Source organism: Cetorhinus maximus, chromosome 20 (genome assembly GCF_964194155.1).
Source record: "Cetorhinus maximus chromosome 20, sCetMax3.hap1.1, whole genome shotgun sequence".
Lineage (NCBI taxonomy): Eukaryota > Metazoa > Chordata > Chondrichthyes > Lamniformes > Cetorhinidae > Cetorhinus > Cetorhinus maximus.
Genome location: NC_135898.1, coordinates 48,023,736 through 48,036,835, shown reverse-complemented (window position 1 = coordinate 48,036,835; position 13,100 = coordinate 48,023,736). Strand labels below are relative to the sequence as shown.

The 13,100-nt window shown below is 38.5% G+C and overlaps 2 protein-coding genes across 2 annotated transcripts in view; one reads left to right on the top strand and one right to left on the bottom strand.

Annotated features, from left to right (window-relative positions):
• fra10ac1 (FRA10A associated CGG repeat 1) overlaps positions 1-13,100 on the bottom strand; it is a 91,981-nt gene that overhangs the window by 34,737 nt on the left and 44,144 nt on the right. The window lies entirely within an intron of this gene.
• pde6c (phosphodiesterase 6C, cGMP-specific, cone, alpha prime) overlaps positions 1-13,100 on the top strand; it is a 39,765-nt gene that overhangs the window by 23,818 nt on the left and 2,847 nt on the right. The window contains exons 10-21 of the mRNA XM_078566007.1: positions 1,151-1,294; positions 1,383-1,448; positions 1,561-1,707; positions 2,323-2,430; positions 2,551-2,660; positions 4,501-4,588; positions 4,719-4,819; positions 6,039-6,146; positions 6,241-6,304; positions 10,478-10,552; positions 10,841-10,924; positions 12,038-12,191. Of these exons, the coding sequence (XP_078422133.1) occupies positions 1,151-1,294; positions 1,383-1,448; positions 1,561-1,707; positions 2,323-2,430; positions 2,551-2,660; positions 4,501-4,588; positions 4,719-4,819; positions 6,039-6,146; positions 6,241-6,304; positions 10,478-10,552; positions 10,841-10,924; positions 12,038-12,191 (1,249 nt within the window). The remainder of the gene's footprint in view (positions 1-1,150; positions 1,295-1,382; positions 1,449-1,560; positions 1,708-2,322; positions 2,431-2,550; positions 2,661-4,500; positions 4,589-4,718; positions 4,820-6,038; positions 6,147-6,240; positions 6,305-10,477; positions 10,553-10,840; positions 10,925-12,037; positions 12,192-13,100) is intronic.

The window sequence follows — 13,100 nt, the reverse complement described above, 5'->3', positions numbered from 1 at the left end:
ATGACTGCCCCTCCCAAAAAGGTTTGAAAATCCTGGGGCGACAAGAAAGAGGCAGTGATCAATTTCACTGTATCCCAGGCTATCGTACCTTTCAGAAGCTATGTACTTAAATAAAACTCTTTTCAGTTGTTTTATGAAATTACGGTGGAGATACTGGGAACAGTGGTGTAGCATTATTGAACCAAAAAGGAAATGTACAATTTTTATTTCAACTCATTGTTCATTGAAATCCAAGATTGAATACAAGGGAATGATTTGCTTACAATTGTAAACAACTTTATACATAACATTGGCGTCTGCTGATAAGTCCACCATGCAGGCTCCTGACTGATGTAGTATGGACAAAACTAATTGCGTAATTTATACATTGTCAGATATTGAACGATAAGGACCACCTCTGAAGAACTAAGACAAATCCTGATATTAAAGTAAGGGGAATCAAGAAATGCTCATAATGTATCAACACAAATATTGATATATAAAGATCAATAAGCACAATCAAACATATTGGCTTGAAATTTCCCGTAAATTTGTGCTCAAACAAATTGTGCTATCATACAATTTCCAGCTCTGAAGACTGTAAGTGAAGTTATGCGTGTTCTCTTGTTACATCCAAATTTCCTTAATCTTTTCCACCATTTCTTCATAAACTTCATCAAAACCCTGTACTATTCATTATTATTGTCCTGTTCCCCAAATAAGAGGTGAAAAATGGGAATTTTCTGAAAGTAACATGGTTCAGAGTGCGTGGAAATTTAAACCCAACTTTTTAAATGTAGCAGGATCCACAATCATATTTCTGAAACCTAATGGTGATTTTTTTTCAAAAAATTGTTTCTTTTTCTTCCCAGTGAAACCTGCATTTTGAATATTTTTATGGCATCAGACTGTAGCAGACTTAAAAACTAAAACACTGTCACAATTAATATTTCTTAAACACGCTTTGTGCCTAATGTGAATAAATGTTTAGATGGCTTCAAACTTTAACATTTTGCTGTAAATTGCTGATGGAAAAATGGGTGTGAAGTTTATGTAAACTTTTGGCGCAACTTGCTGATTACCTCTCGACAGGAAATTCTAGGGCATTGTCTTTTGAGAATGCTTGAACTGTAAATCAGTTTTACTAAATGTAGTTGTTTGCTTGCTTCAGACCCTGACACAGTTCCTGGGATGGTCACTCCTTAACACAGATACTTATGATAAAATGAATAAACTGGAAAGCAGGAAAGATATTGCTTCAGAAATGCTAATGTATCAATCAAAGTGCACCGACAGAGAACTTCAGACCATTTTGGTGAGTGCAGCAATGGCCTCTTTGCATTAATTAGTATGAAAGAACAAGGGAGATTGAAATCTTTGCGACAATATTTTTTTTTTCACAGAAAACAAAAGAGAAGTTGGACAAGGATGTTGCAGATTGTGAACAGCAGGATATGATTAGGATCTTGGTAAGTTAGATTTGTAATCTCTTGTACAAAACCAGCTGTCCAGTAGCATAAAGGAACAGCAGAACATGAACCTTCTTCAAATACCTCACCGTAGCTTGAATTTTACCCTCAGAAAGAAGAACTACCTGATCCAAGTAATGTTGAGCTCTATGAATTCCACTTCAGTGACTTGGATGTTTCAGAGTTTGACCTAATCAAGAGTGGAATTCGGTGCTTCTTTGAAATAAACGCAGTTGTAAAGTTCAAAATACCAGCAGATGTGAGTCTTTTCAGTCCAGTTTTATTGTACCTCTTCATGTGACTAATTACTTTGGAAGGCCACATCTTATCTGCTTTTGACTTTCATCTTTAAATTTGGATTCTGAGGCCCCAGTCTCTGGGGTCAGAGGTCCGTATTCTGGGTTATCTTGCAGTCCATTGGCAGACTCTTAAATCCAGATAAAGCTGGGTCAGTGAGTTTGTTACAGGGTACAGATTTAACACCAAGAGTTGGCTCAAATAGACAAAACTCCAAGAATCTGAATTAGAGGATCATCATGAAAGTGGTTTTGGTGTTTTCTCATTTGTACATTTAGATGTTAATGAGAAAGGGATGATCGATTGCCACTGATCCTTTGATTCTGCTTTTCTGCAGATTCCTTAATGGAAACTAGAGAACAGTAATTATAGCCTGTTGCTCTCCGCAGCTCACCAGCTCAATGTAAATGAAGCTGAAGACTAATATTGGGGGTGCCTTGGGCCTCATCATTCAGGCAGAGGGATTAATCTGTTTCTCTCCCTGCATGGCCAAAGATGGGCATGCCTGAATTTCTCAGACACTATCTTTTCATATCACTTAACATCTTCATTAGAAATGCTCTATGTTTTGCATCAGGTATTGACTCGATGGATGTACACTGTCAGAAAAGGTTACCGTGATATCACCTACCATAACTGGCGACATGGATTCAATGTGGGACAAACTATGTTTACACTTCTCATGGTAAGAAAGAATGCTGCAGATGGATCAGGGTTGGCAATTTCAACACACAACCATTAAGAAAGGATATTACTTTAATTTAATGTTCATTGTGTTTTAAAAACTTTCAAATCTACTCTGCAGACAGGTAAAATAAAGAAGTACTACTCAGATCTAGAAGCTTTCGCTATGATTACGGCAGCATTTTGCCATGATATTGATCACCGAGGCACCAATAACTTGTACCAGTTGAAGTAAGTGGAACTGATGTTAATTTCTAATGGCTTTTAAAATTCATGCTTGCGATGTGAGAGTCACTGATAAGACCAGTATTATTGTATATCCCCAATTTCCCATGAGAATGTGATGGTGGGCCTCTTTCTTGAACTGCGCGGTTGCAGAGTGCTATTAGGTAGGCAGTTTCTGAATTGTAACCCAGCAATAAAGAAATATATAATAGTTTCTTCAAATTCAAGATGGTATGTAACTTGAAGGGGAACTTGGAAGTAGCGATGTCCCCATGCACCTGCAGCCCTTGCCCCTCTAAATGGTGGAGTTCACAGATTTGAAAGATGCTGCCACATAAGCCTTGGCGACTTGATGCAGTGCATGCTGCAGGTATTACACACCGCAGCCACAGTACACAAATGGTGGAGGAACTGGGTGTTTAAGCCAGTCGATAGGGTGCCAATCAAATGGATTGCTTTGTTTGTCCTTCTTGGGTGTTCTTGGAACCAAACCCATCCAGGCAAACCCATCCTTGTACCACCTACAAGGCACGTCAAGAGTGTGATGGAGAGGCTTTGGGAAGTCAGGATGTGAGCCACTAGCTGCAAAATCCCTAGCCTCGGACCTGTAGTAGCTACTGTTTTTGTGATTGGTCCGGTTCAGTTTCTGGTCAATGGTGATCTCCAGGATGTTGATGGCAGGTGATTCAGAGTTTGCCATGTCAAGGGAAGATGGTTACGTTCTCTTTTGTTGGAATTGGTCATTACCTAATATTTGTGTGGCATAAACATTACTTGTCACTTATCAGACAAACCTGTTGTTGCTTCATTATCTGAGGAACTGTGAATGGAGCCGAACACTGAGTATTCATCAGCAAACAGCCCCACTTTTGACAATATGCTGAAAGGAAAGTCATTGATGAAGCAGCTGAAGGTAGTTAGGCCTGGGACTGGGTGTACATGGGCGATTTAGTGTCTACTCAAAATCTACACAGAATCTTCATTGTAAGCACAAATAAATATAATGTTAATGAAGAAGAAAATATCTATCCTTTATCAAACTTCTTCACTAATCACATTGAATAATCCATACTGATACATGTAAAGTGTAAACCAAAAAGTGTAAGTTAGAAATTCAATTCAATGTAAAATCACATACAGAAAGAAAAATGAAGAGGGGGAAAGAAAGATGTTAATAAGAGAGCAAGATGGAAGAGACAGAAAGAAAAAGTTTTTTAAAAATTACATGAGGATTTACACCTCAATAATGGTGAGTGCTGATAGTCTATTATTCTTACTATAAAATCCAGGCCAATACCTTCTAAATTCTTTATTCAACAAGCTGAAAAATCTGAAGGAATGAGATTCCTTATTTTTTAGTGCTAGAGAGGTTGCTTGGTAGTAATTAAGATACTGTAAAAAAAATTCACTTACATTCATGGACAAGCCCTAACTTTTTCTGGCAGGTTTATTACTAGTGGTAAATATCATAACCTGAAGTGTTCCACGTGTTTCAATGGAGAGTTTCTGGGTAAGGTATCCATGTCGCAAAGCTTGTGGAGAATCAGGGCAACTCAAACAGCAACCTCATCATATCAGTGTTTAATCGAACATGTGCAGATACCAGAGGTTGTTGTCCGATTTACTCCTCAATAATGGTGAGTGCTGACAGCCTCACTATTACGCTTACCACAAAATCCAGGCCAGTAGCTTCTAAATTCTTTTCCTATTCTCCAAAACACACAAAAAAAATGTTTGCCATGGATCTTTGCCAGGATATTCTAATCAATTACTGATTAACAATACTGAGATATATGAAGCATATCATAAATCCTGAATCATACATTAAAATGATCCTCAACCACAGATCTCAAGCACCTCTAGCAAGATTGCATGGGTCTTCTATTTTGGAAAGACATCACCTTGAATACAGTAAAACGCTGCTTCAGGATGAGGTCAGTAAGCCAAATATTTCTGAATATATTAGCAGGATATCTTACAACAAAAGAGAAGTTATTTATCTTAAATATTCACTGAATTAACATCTTGATGTTACTGCTTTTCCTTTCCTTTCTCAATGGGCAGAGCGTAAACATTTTTCAGAACCTGAATCAACGTCAACATGAAACAGTCATCCATTTGATGGAAGTTGCTATAATTGCGACTGACTTGGCCTTGTATTTCAAGTAAGCGCTCATTTTCGTTACCTTTTCTTGTTACTCAATAATTCGATAGCTGAAGTGGTGCAAGAGCCATATTTTCAGATGACTGGAGATTGTAGGAGATAAACATTTCTTTTAGTCATAAAATATATTCTAATGAATGATCCTACTAGGAAACCAAAACTTTTTGGACACGCACGAAGCAGTGCTCTGGCAATGTGTCGATAGCTAAATGATGACCCGATCCCGAGCATTAGAAGAGTCCAGTTTGGAGATGTTGAAGGGATATATTAAGGTTTTAGTGATGGAGAGGCCAAGGTAGGGGTGAAAGTGCACAATGTTACTGATGTGGAAATAAGCATTTTTTGTGATGGGTATGATGTGGAATTTAAAGCATAGTTCACAAACCCTGCTGGAGCCTGGGAATGGATTCGCAAAAGAATTTTCAATGGTCGAATAATTGATAGACACAGTTTATCAATGGTCAATGGAAAAGAATGGACAAAGTAAACTTAGGTAAGGCATTGAATTAGAACAAGGAAAGTTGGGGAAAAAATCAATAGGCGACTCATGATCTGTATTTAAACAATCAGATGAAACAATTTAAAAGGACAAATGGATCTAGGAGTATGTATTTCAGAACATAAATATAACCTCTACAAAAGTTATATTAAGGTGTTGCGTTGCAGTAGTTGTTCACATTTAGAATACTGTTCTGATGAAGGTTTGCATACTCCAGTGTCATAATCTATTTCTTCACCGACTTACCCGCTATTATTTCCAAAATGTCACATTTTTCTTTTTAATCTTAGAACACTATGTTCAGCTTTGTTCACTATCTTCCCCACAGAAAAAAAAGCTTACATTTGAATATGTGTAGAAAGGAGCAACAAGGCTGATCCTAAGTTTGAGGGGATGAGCTATGAGAAAAGATAGAAGAAGCACAAACCTGGAAAGAAGAGGTTGTAAAGATGGATTTCACAGGAGTATAAACAATATTAAACAGTATAGATAAATTAAACTAAATTATTTCAAAGTAAACCAACAAAAGAGGACACAAATGGAAATAAATTTAGAAGATATTAAGAAAACCATCTTGTTGAAAGAAACGACTAGAATATGGAATCATTTATGACTCCCAGATATCTATACACTGTGGCATCCTCTCAGTGGAAACAAATTAAATGGAGTAGAATTGAAAAATGGGCTACTTTAACAATATAATTTTTGAAATGTTTAATAGGAAAAGGACAATGTTTCAAAAGATAGTGGACCATGTCGAAAAAACAGAGAATGAAGAAGAGGCCATAAAGTACATTTCTTCCGACCCAACCAAGAAAGAAATAGTTATGTATGTATTTTGCTCTTCATACATATTTTTTTACTTTGCTCCGAATTTGTTTTTTATGGCTTTATTGGCCCAATACCTTCTCATCCTGTTGCAGGGCAATGATGATGACAGGATGTGACTTGTCTGCCATTACCAAGCCTTGGGAAGTGCAAAGCAAGGTATGCAAAAACGCCAATCTTAATCTGAATGCAGTTGACATTATGTACTACTCTGAATTTCTAAACAACGTTGACATGTCTGAAGAGACAATAGCCTGAATCTTCTGAGCAGTGGCAATAGTGAATGGATTGCTGCTGTGCTCAAAGATTCTCCCAACCCGATGCTGCTGCATTTCTTCCAGGATCTTTCAATCCCGGCTGTCAAAGAAATATGCAGCTCAGCATCCCTTGTGAACTCCGTTGGGAATAGAGTTGAGGGAAGACAGAACATGCCTGCTTTTTACAGTATCAGCTGCTGTATGGTAAGTTTAAAGATCCAGATCTGTGAATGTTAGTGAATGGATGAGTGGGTGAAGTGGGTAGGTGGGTAGGGGGTGACTGGGTGAGAGGGTGGGTGGGTGAGGGTGGGTGGGTGAGGGCGGGGAAGGTAGTTGGGTCACGTCATCATTCGGACGGTCAGGGGGTAATTGGGTCTGTTCAGGCATAGCGGGGGAGTGGTTGGGGGGGTGGTTGGGAGGGGAGTGGGGTGTTGGGGGGTAGTCGGGGATTCAGGAGGTGATGGGGGTTGTGTTGGTGGGGGCAGGGGGGTGGTTAGTTGGTTATGCAGTTAACCAGGTGTTAGACCAGGTTTTAATCTGTTTAATATTTCCTACTCCAGCTCAAAGTCAGAGACATTCGCAAAGGGTCCCAGGGAACAGGGGAATTACCCATCGGAAGTTTAAACTTCATGGGCAATTCCCACAAAGGTCCATGTGTCAGGACTTCTTTTTGGTCTTGGCATTCATCTTCAGTTATATGTCCAATCTCCAATGAACTGGACATTGGAAAATTTAGCACAGTGAGAACAAAATATTACATTTTAAGTTATTAACAAATGCCTAAATCAATAAATGATTTGTATTGGAAATGTCAACATTGTTACAGATGGAGTGATGATAAGCATGACTACCTTTTGTTTTTCATCTACCCACTGACTGAAGAAAGCGAGTTTTAAAAAATGGTGTTTTAACTCTAATTGTCAGGAACAGGCAAATGAGAGGTTTTTATAAGTTTTAAAAGAAAGGTAAATGTTTATTGTTTAACACTGGAACTGCATCACACTCATACAGATACACATACACACAGGAAAAGATCACGACCATAAAAGTAGCATGTGTTTATATTTTATGATTTCAAGAGTTCTTTGTCACACTTGCTTTCCCCCGGGATGAAGACTTCAAATGATCCAGGCCTGTAATCCTTTTTGTCCACTTAAGAACAGTTCTAGTACTTTAGAAGAATGGATTAAAAACTGTTGATTTTTGTTCACAGCAGCAGATTTCTCTTATTATGCTCCAATCAAAATGCAATTTCGGAACCCTGATGTGGTCCCTTAGGAAGAGAGTTCAAGGCCTGCTTGAGTCCCTGCCAAATGTGGCTTAAGAGCAGGTGTTCTTAGGCAGGGTCTTCTCCGTTTGTTGGCATAGATGTTTCAGCCTGTCTGACCAGAATATCTCCTATTAACACAAAAACAGAGAATGCTGGAAAAACTCAGCAGGTCTGACAGCATCTGTGGAGAGAGAAACAGAGTTGATGTTTCAAATCCATATGACCCTTCTTCAGAGCTAAAGAGAAGTAGAAATGTGATGAAATTTATACTATTTAAGAGGGGTGGAGCAGGTGAAGCTGGATAGAGGGCCAGTGATAGGTGGGGGTAAAGGAGAGACTGACAAAGATGTCATGGATGAAAAGACAAAGGGAGTGTTAATGGTAGTGGTAAGGAGGTGCTGATAGTGGCCAAGGTAAGAAAGCAGAATGTGATAATAGCAGAACAAGGGTAAGCACTCTGAAAAGAACAACATGAAGAAGTGATAGATGGTCTATGTGGGGGTGGAATGGAGGGAGGGGGTGGTGGCTGGGAAAATAGGATTGAAAATGGGATAAAAAGGGGGGATAAAAAGGGGACAAAACATGAATAAAAATAAATAAAAATAAGTGGATAAAATATAAAAATGAATTTTGAAAAAAGGGGTGAGGATGGAGGAGAGAGTTCACGGTCTGAAGTTGTTGAACTCGATGATAAGTCCGGAAGGCTGTAAAGTACCTAATTGGAAGATGAGGTGCTGTTCCTCCAGTTTGCATTGGGCTTCACTGCAATATTGCAGCAGGCCAATGACGGACATGTGGGCATGAGAGCAGGATGGTGTGTTGAAATGGCAAGTGGCAGGAAGGTCTGGGTCATGCTTGCAGACAGACTGCAGGTGTTTCACAAAGCGGTCACCCAGTCTGCGTTTGGTCTCTCCAATGTAGAGGAGACCGCATTGGGAGCAGCAAATCCAGTTGACCAAATTTAAGGAGGTGCAAGTGAAGCTCTGCTTCACCTGAAAGGAGTGTTTGGGTCCTTGGATGGTGAGGAAGGAGCAGGTAAAGGGGCAGGTGTTGACCTTCTGTGATTGCATGGGAAGGTGCTGTGGGAGAGGGTTGAGATGTAGGGGGTGATGGAGGAGTGGACCAGGGTGTCCCAGAGGGAACAGTCCCTATGGAATGCTGACAGGGGGGGTGAGGGGAAGATGTGTTTGGTGGTGGCATCATGCTGGAGTTGGCGGAAATGGCGGAGGATGATCCTTTGAATGCGGAGCCTGGTGGGATGAAAAGTGAAGACAAGGGGACCCTATCTTATTTCTGGGAGGGAGAGAAAGGTGTGAGGACAGAGGCAGGGGAGATGGGTTGGACACGGCTGAGGGCCTGTAAACCACAGTGGGTGGGAAACCTCGGTTAAGGAAGAAGGAAGACATGTCAAAAGCGCCATTTTGGAAAGTGGCATCATCAGAACAGATACAACGGAGGTGAAGGAATTGAGGGAATAGGATGGAATCCTTACAGGAAGCAGGGTGTGAGGAGCTGTAGTCGAGGTAGCTGCGGGAGTCGGTGGGCTTGTAATGAATACTAGTGGACAGTCTATCGCCAGAAAAGATTTCAGAGAGGTCAAGGAAGGGAAGGGTAGGAGATGGACCATGTGAAGGTGATAGATGGGTGGAAATTGGAAGCAAAATTGATAATTTTTTTTACAGGTCCAGATGAGAGCATGAGTGTCTTATTAAAATCCTTACTAGCAACCTTGTCTCTGTCATGTGACCAGAATATCTCTTCCCATTGTCCTCATAAATAGTTTCTGATGGTTAGGCCATTGTCAGACAATGGAGTCCAGATAATACTCATGCACATACCATCTTGATAAAATAGAGCTTTTCACACTCATTGTTTCTGAATTTCAAGTTTGAAGTCTTTTTAATTAGATGGAGTCATTATCACAGGAAGGGTCGTTTGCATATTCACAAAGACTTGTTCAGAAATGCAAATAAGCTCAGTATTCTTACAGTTCCATGTGTTGGCAAAAGAGGTCACCGGACCTCTCAACTCCATTTTGTGTTACAGGAAAGTGTCCATTTCTGATTTATACTTCAGAAGTTCATATTTATAGTTTATAAGATTCTACTGTGTGAGTGTAACAACATGAAAAATAAAAGTACTTGGAGGGCATTTATATTTATTTTGAAATTCCCCAACTATCTTAAAGATTTACTCTTCTTTCAAATGTTTTAGCATACCTCAATGCCCGTCTTTGATCACATGGATGTCAGTGTTTTTTGATAGGAATTCATGGTGAAAGAAAATTTCAAAAAAATATTGCCTTGAGTTTATTCCATGAAAATTTCTCAATCTTCATAAACCAGAATTTCTTAGAATCGTAGAGATTTAGCAAACCATTTTGTATTTTAGACAGAAGTATGTGTATAAAGAGCTCTTAATTTTTATCATGGTGTCCTTTACAAAAGCCAGGATGATGCATTTTGTTGTGATTTACATCTCTTTTACAAACAAATGTGTTGATGGTTTGTCAAACACTTCTTCATGAAATTGTGAATCAAGGATTTAAAAAGAAGCTCAAGCTTTCAGATTTTGATGTGTGGAAAAGTATCAAAGAATTTTATATATTGTTTGAATTTAAATGGCCTTGAATTTAATTTATGCCAAATTAGCGTAAAGATGCCCTCAATATGTCCTTTCTTTGCTATGTGATTCTTTAAAGCCTGATTAAAACCATGTTCTACAAGAGCACTACTTGCATTATACCATCAAATTGGCAATTAAATATTTTCTTCACTTGTCTTTCATACAATGTTTTCATTCCAGGTTGCACTAATGGTTGCTAATGAATTCTGGGAGCAGGGTGATCTGGAACGAACAGTTTTACAGCAACAGCCAATTGTAAGATTTCAATACTTAAATTAAAGCCAACTTAACTTTGTTTCAAATTAAGTTAGATTTCTTGGATAATTAGTGATATATGCTTACAAGAAGAATTAGCTGTGAAAAATGCAACAAAACACTACTAATACATTTCTGAATTAAACTTTTATAATACACTAATATAGCAGCACAGCATATATAACTTTGAGAATGCATAATGTAGTATTATGTTTCATACCAATGAATAAAGCTTCACTAATGAAATACATATATCAAATTTGAAATCTTGGCTTATTCCTTAAACAGCCCATGATGGACAGAAACAAAGGGGGTGAACTCCCCAAACTACAAGTTGGTTTCATCGACTTTGTGTGTACTTTTGTGTATAAGGTAAGTACAATGGCTGTTTTATTCCCTATCTGGTCTGAATTAGAATCATGAAATGGTTACAGACAGGAGGCGGACGTTCAACCCATCATATCTGTGTCAGCTTTCTGCAAGAGCAATTTAATTAGTGTCCTACTCAGCCCTTTCCCCTTAGCCCTGTCAATTTTCTCTCTTCGGTTGTTTATCCAATTCCATTTTGAAAGCCATGATTGAATCTGGCTGCACCACCCTCTCATAGACACTACATTCCAGATCCTAACCACTCATTGCGTTAAAATGATTTTCTTCATACTGCCTCTGGTTCTTTTGCCATTCAGCTCAAATTGGTGTCCTTTGGTTCTCGACTTTCCACCAACAGGAATAGTTTCTCTCGCTCTCTATCTAGACCCTCATGATTTTGAGCACCTCTATCAAATCTCTCCTCTGCCTTCTCTTCTCCACAGAACAATCCCAGTTTCTTCAACCTACCCAAATAACTAAAATCCCTTATCACTGGAACTATACTCATAAATCTTTTCTGCACCCTTTCTAAAGTGTTCATATGCTTCCTAAAGTGCGATGCCCAGAACTAGATCTAGCAATGCCCCTTCATTGGGCTGTAAACATACTGATCAAAAAAATTCTCCTGAACACATTGTAGAAACTCTTCCCCTTATCTGCATTTAGACTTTTACTATCTCAGTCTATATTAGAATAATTAAAATCCCATATCATTACTACTCTGTACTCCATCCATCTCTCCGTAATTTCCCTGCAAATTTGTTCCTCTACATCTTTCCCACTTGTTGGTGGCCTATAGAATGCACATGGTGTGCAATGATACCTCTATTGTTTCTTAATTCTAACCAAATAAATCCTGTCCTTGATTCCTCTAGGACATCCTTTCTCTCCAGCACTATAATATTCTCCTAGATCAATACTGCAAACTCTCCTTCTTTCTTCCCTTTCCTATCTTTTCTGCACATCTAATATCTAGGAATACTTTGTACCCAGTCCTGCCCTTTTTGAGCCAGATCTCTGTTTTAGTTACCATGATAATGCACACTTATCCATTAACTTTTTAACACCATCAAATTATCACTAAACTGACATTTGATAGCTGGGTGCCTTTTGCAGGAATTTTCAAGATTCCATAAAGAAATAACACCAATGTATGAGGGACTCCAAAACAACAGAGTTGAATGGAAATTACGAGCTGATGAGTATGATGAAAAGATGAAGCTGATTGAAGAACAAAGGAAGGAACAAGAAGAAATGGCTGTCAAAAAGGGTTAGGAGATTCTTCAATTTGTTAATTTTTTTCCTCCCATTGAGTTCCAATGAGACTCACTTTAGTTAAGTGCTCCCAGTATTAATTTACCCAAATTGGTATATTTTTACTTTGTTCAAAACAGCAAAGGAACCTATTGCTCTAGCAATGTTGAAATTGAGGAAATACTTTGGGATTTGTAGGTTTATTATATAAATTTACCATAGACTAACATCACAGCATAACTTGGAAGTCCAAAGAGTATATGTGTTAAGAAGGCCAACTTGCTGAGTTAATTATTTTTTTCTGTAAAGCCAGTGGTCTCAATATTTTAAAACAACTTCCTACTTTCATTCTGTGGGACTTATGATCCTGGGAGACTTGTGCACTGCACAGTTTTAGTGTGAACTGCTTACGTGCTAATTAGTGCATTAAATGAGTTAGTTATGTCCAGAAGAAAACAGTAGAAAATGACAGGCAAAGTTGATGCCTTCTTCCCTGGCTGCATGAAGGTGTGAAGTGAGGAGACAAAGAAAATAGTTTAAATAGACAGAGAAAAGTTAAGGTCAAATTCTTGATCATACTTTAATAGTGGTCACAGAGTAGGAGACAGAAACAGAGAAAGCGTGACTAATTATTTGATATATTTTCAAACTTACCTGTGTTGAAATGTAAGAGCAGGGTGATGGAATACAATTTTTCTTTAATACAAACACAATATGTTAAGAGTGAATTGCTGAATCAAAATGTATTTTTTCTGCTTTATGACAGAAACCCAAACTGTCTCAGCACTGGTAACAGCAGAACCCAAAAAACAGATAAATCAGGAGTGTTATGTGAAAAGTACGATTATTGTTTAGAGAAGTTTTATTAGGTATGTTAGGATCCTTGTAGAAACCGATAACTTTTAAAAGAAAGGAATTCTCACAA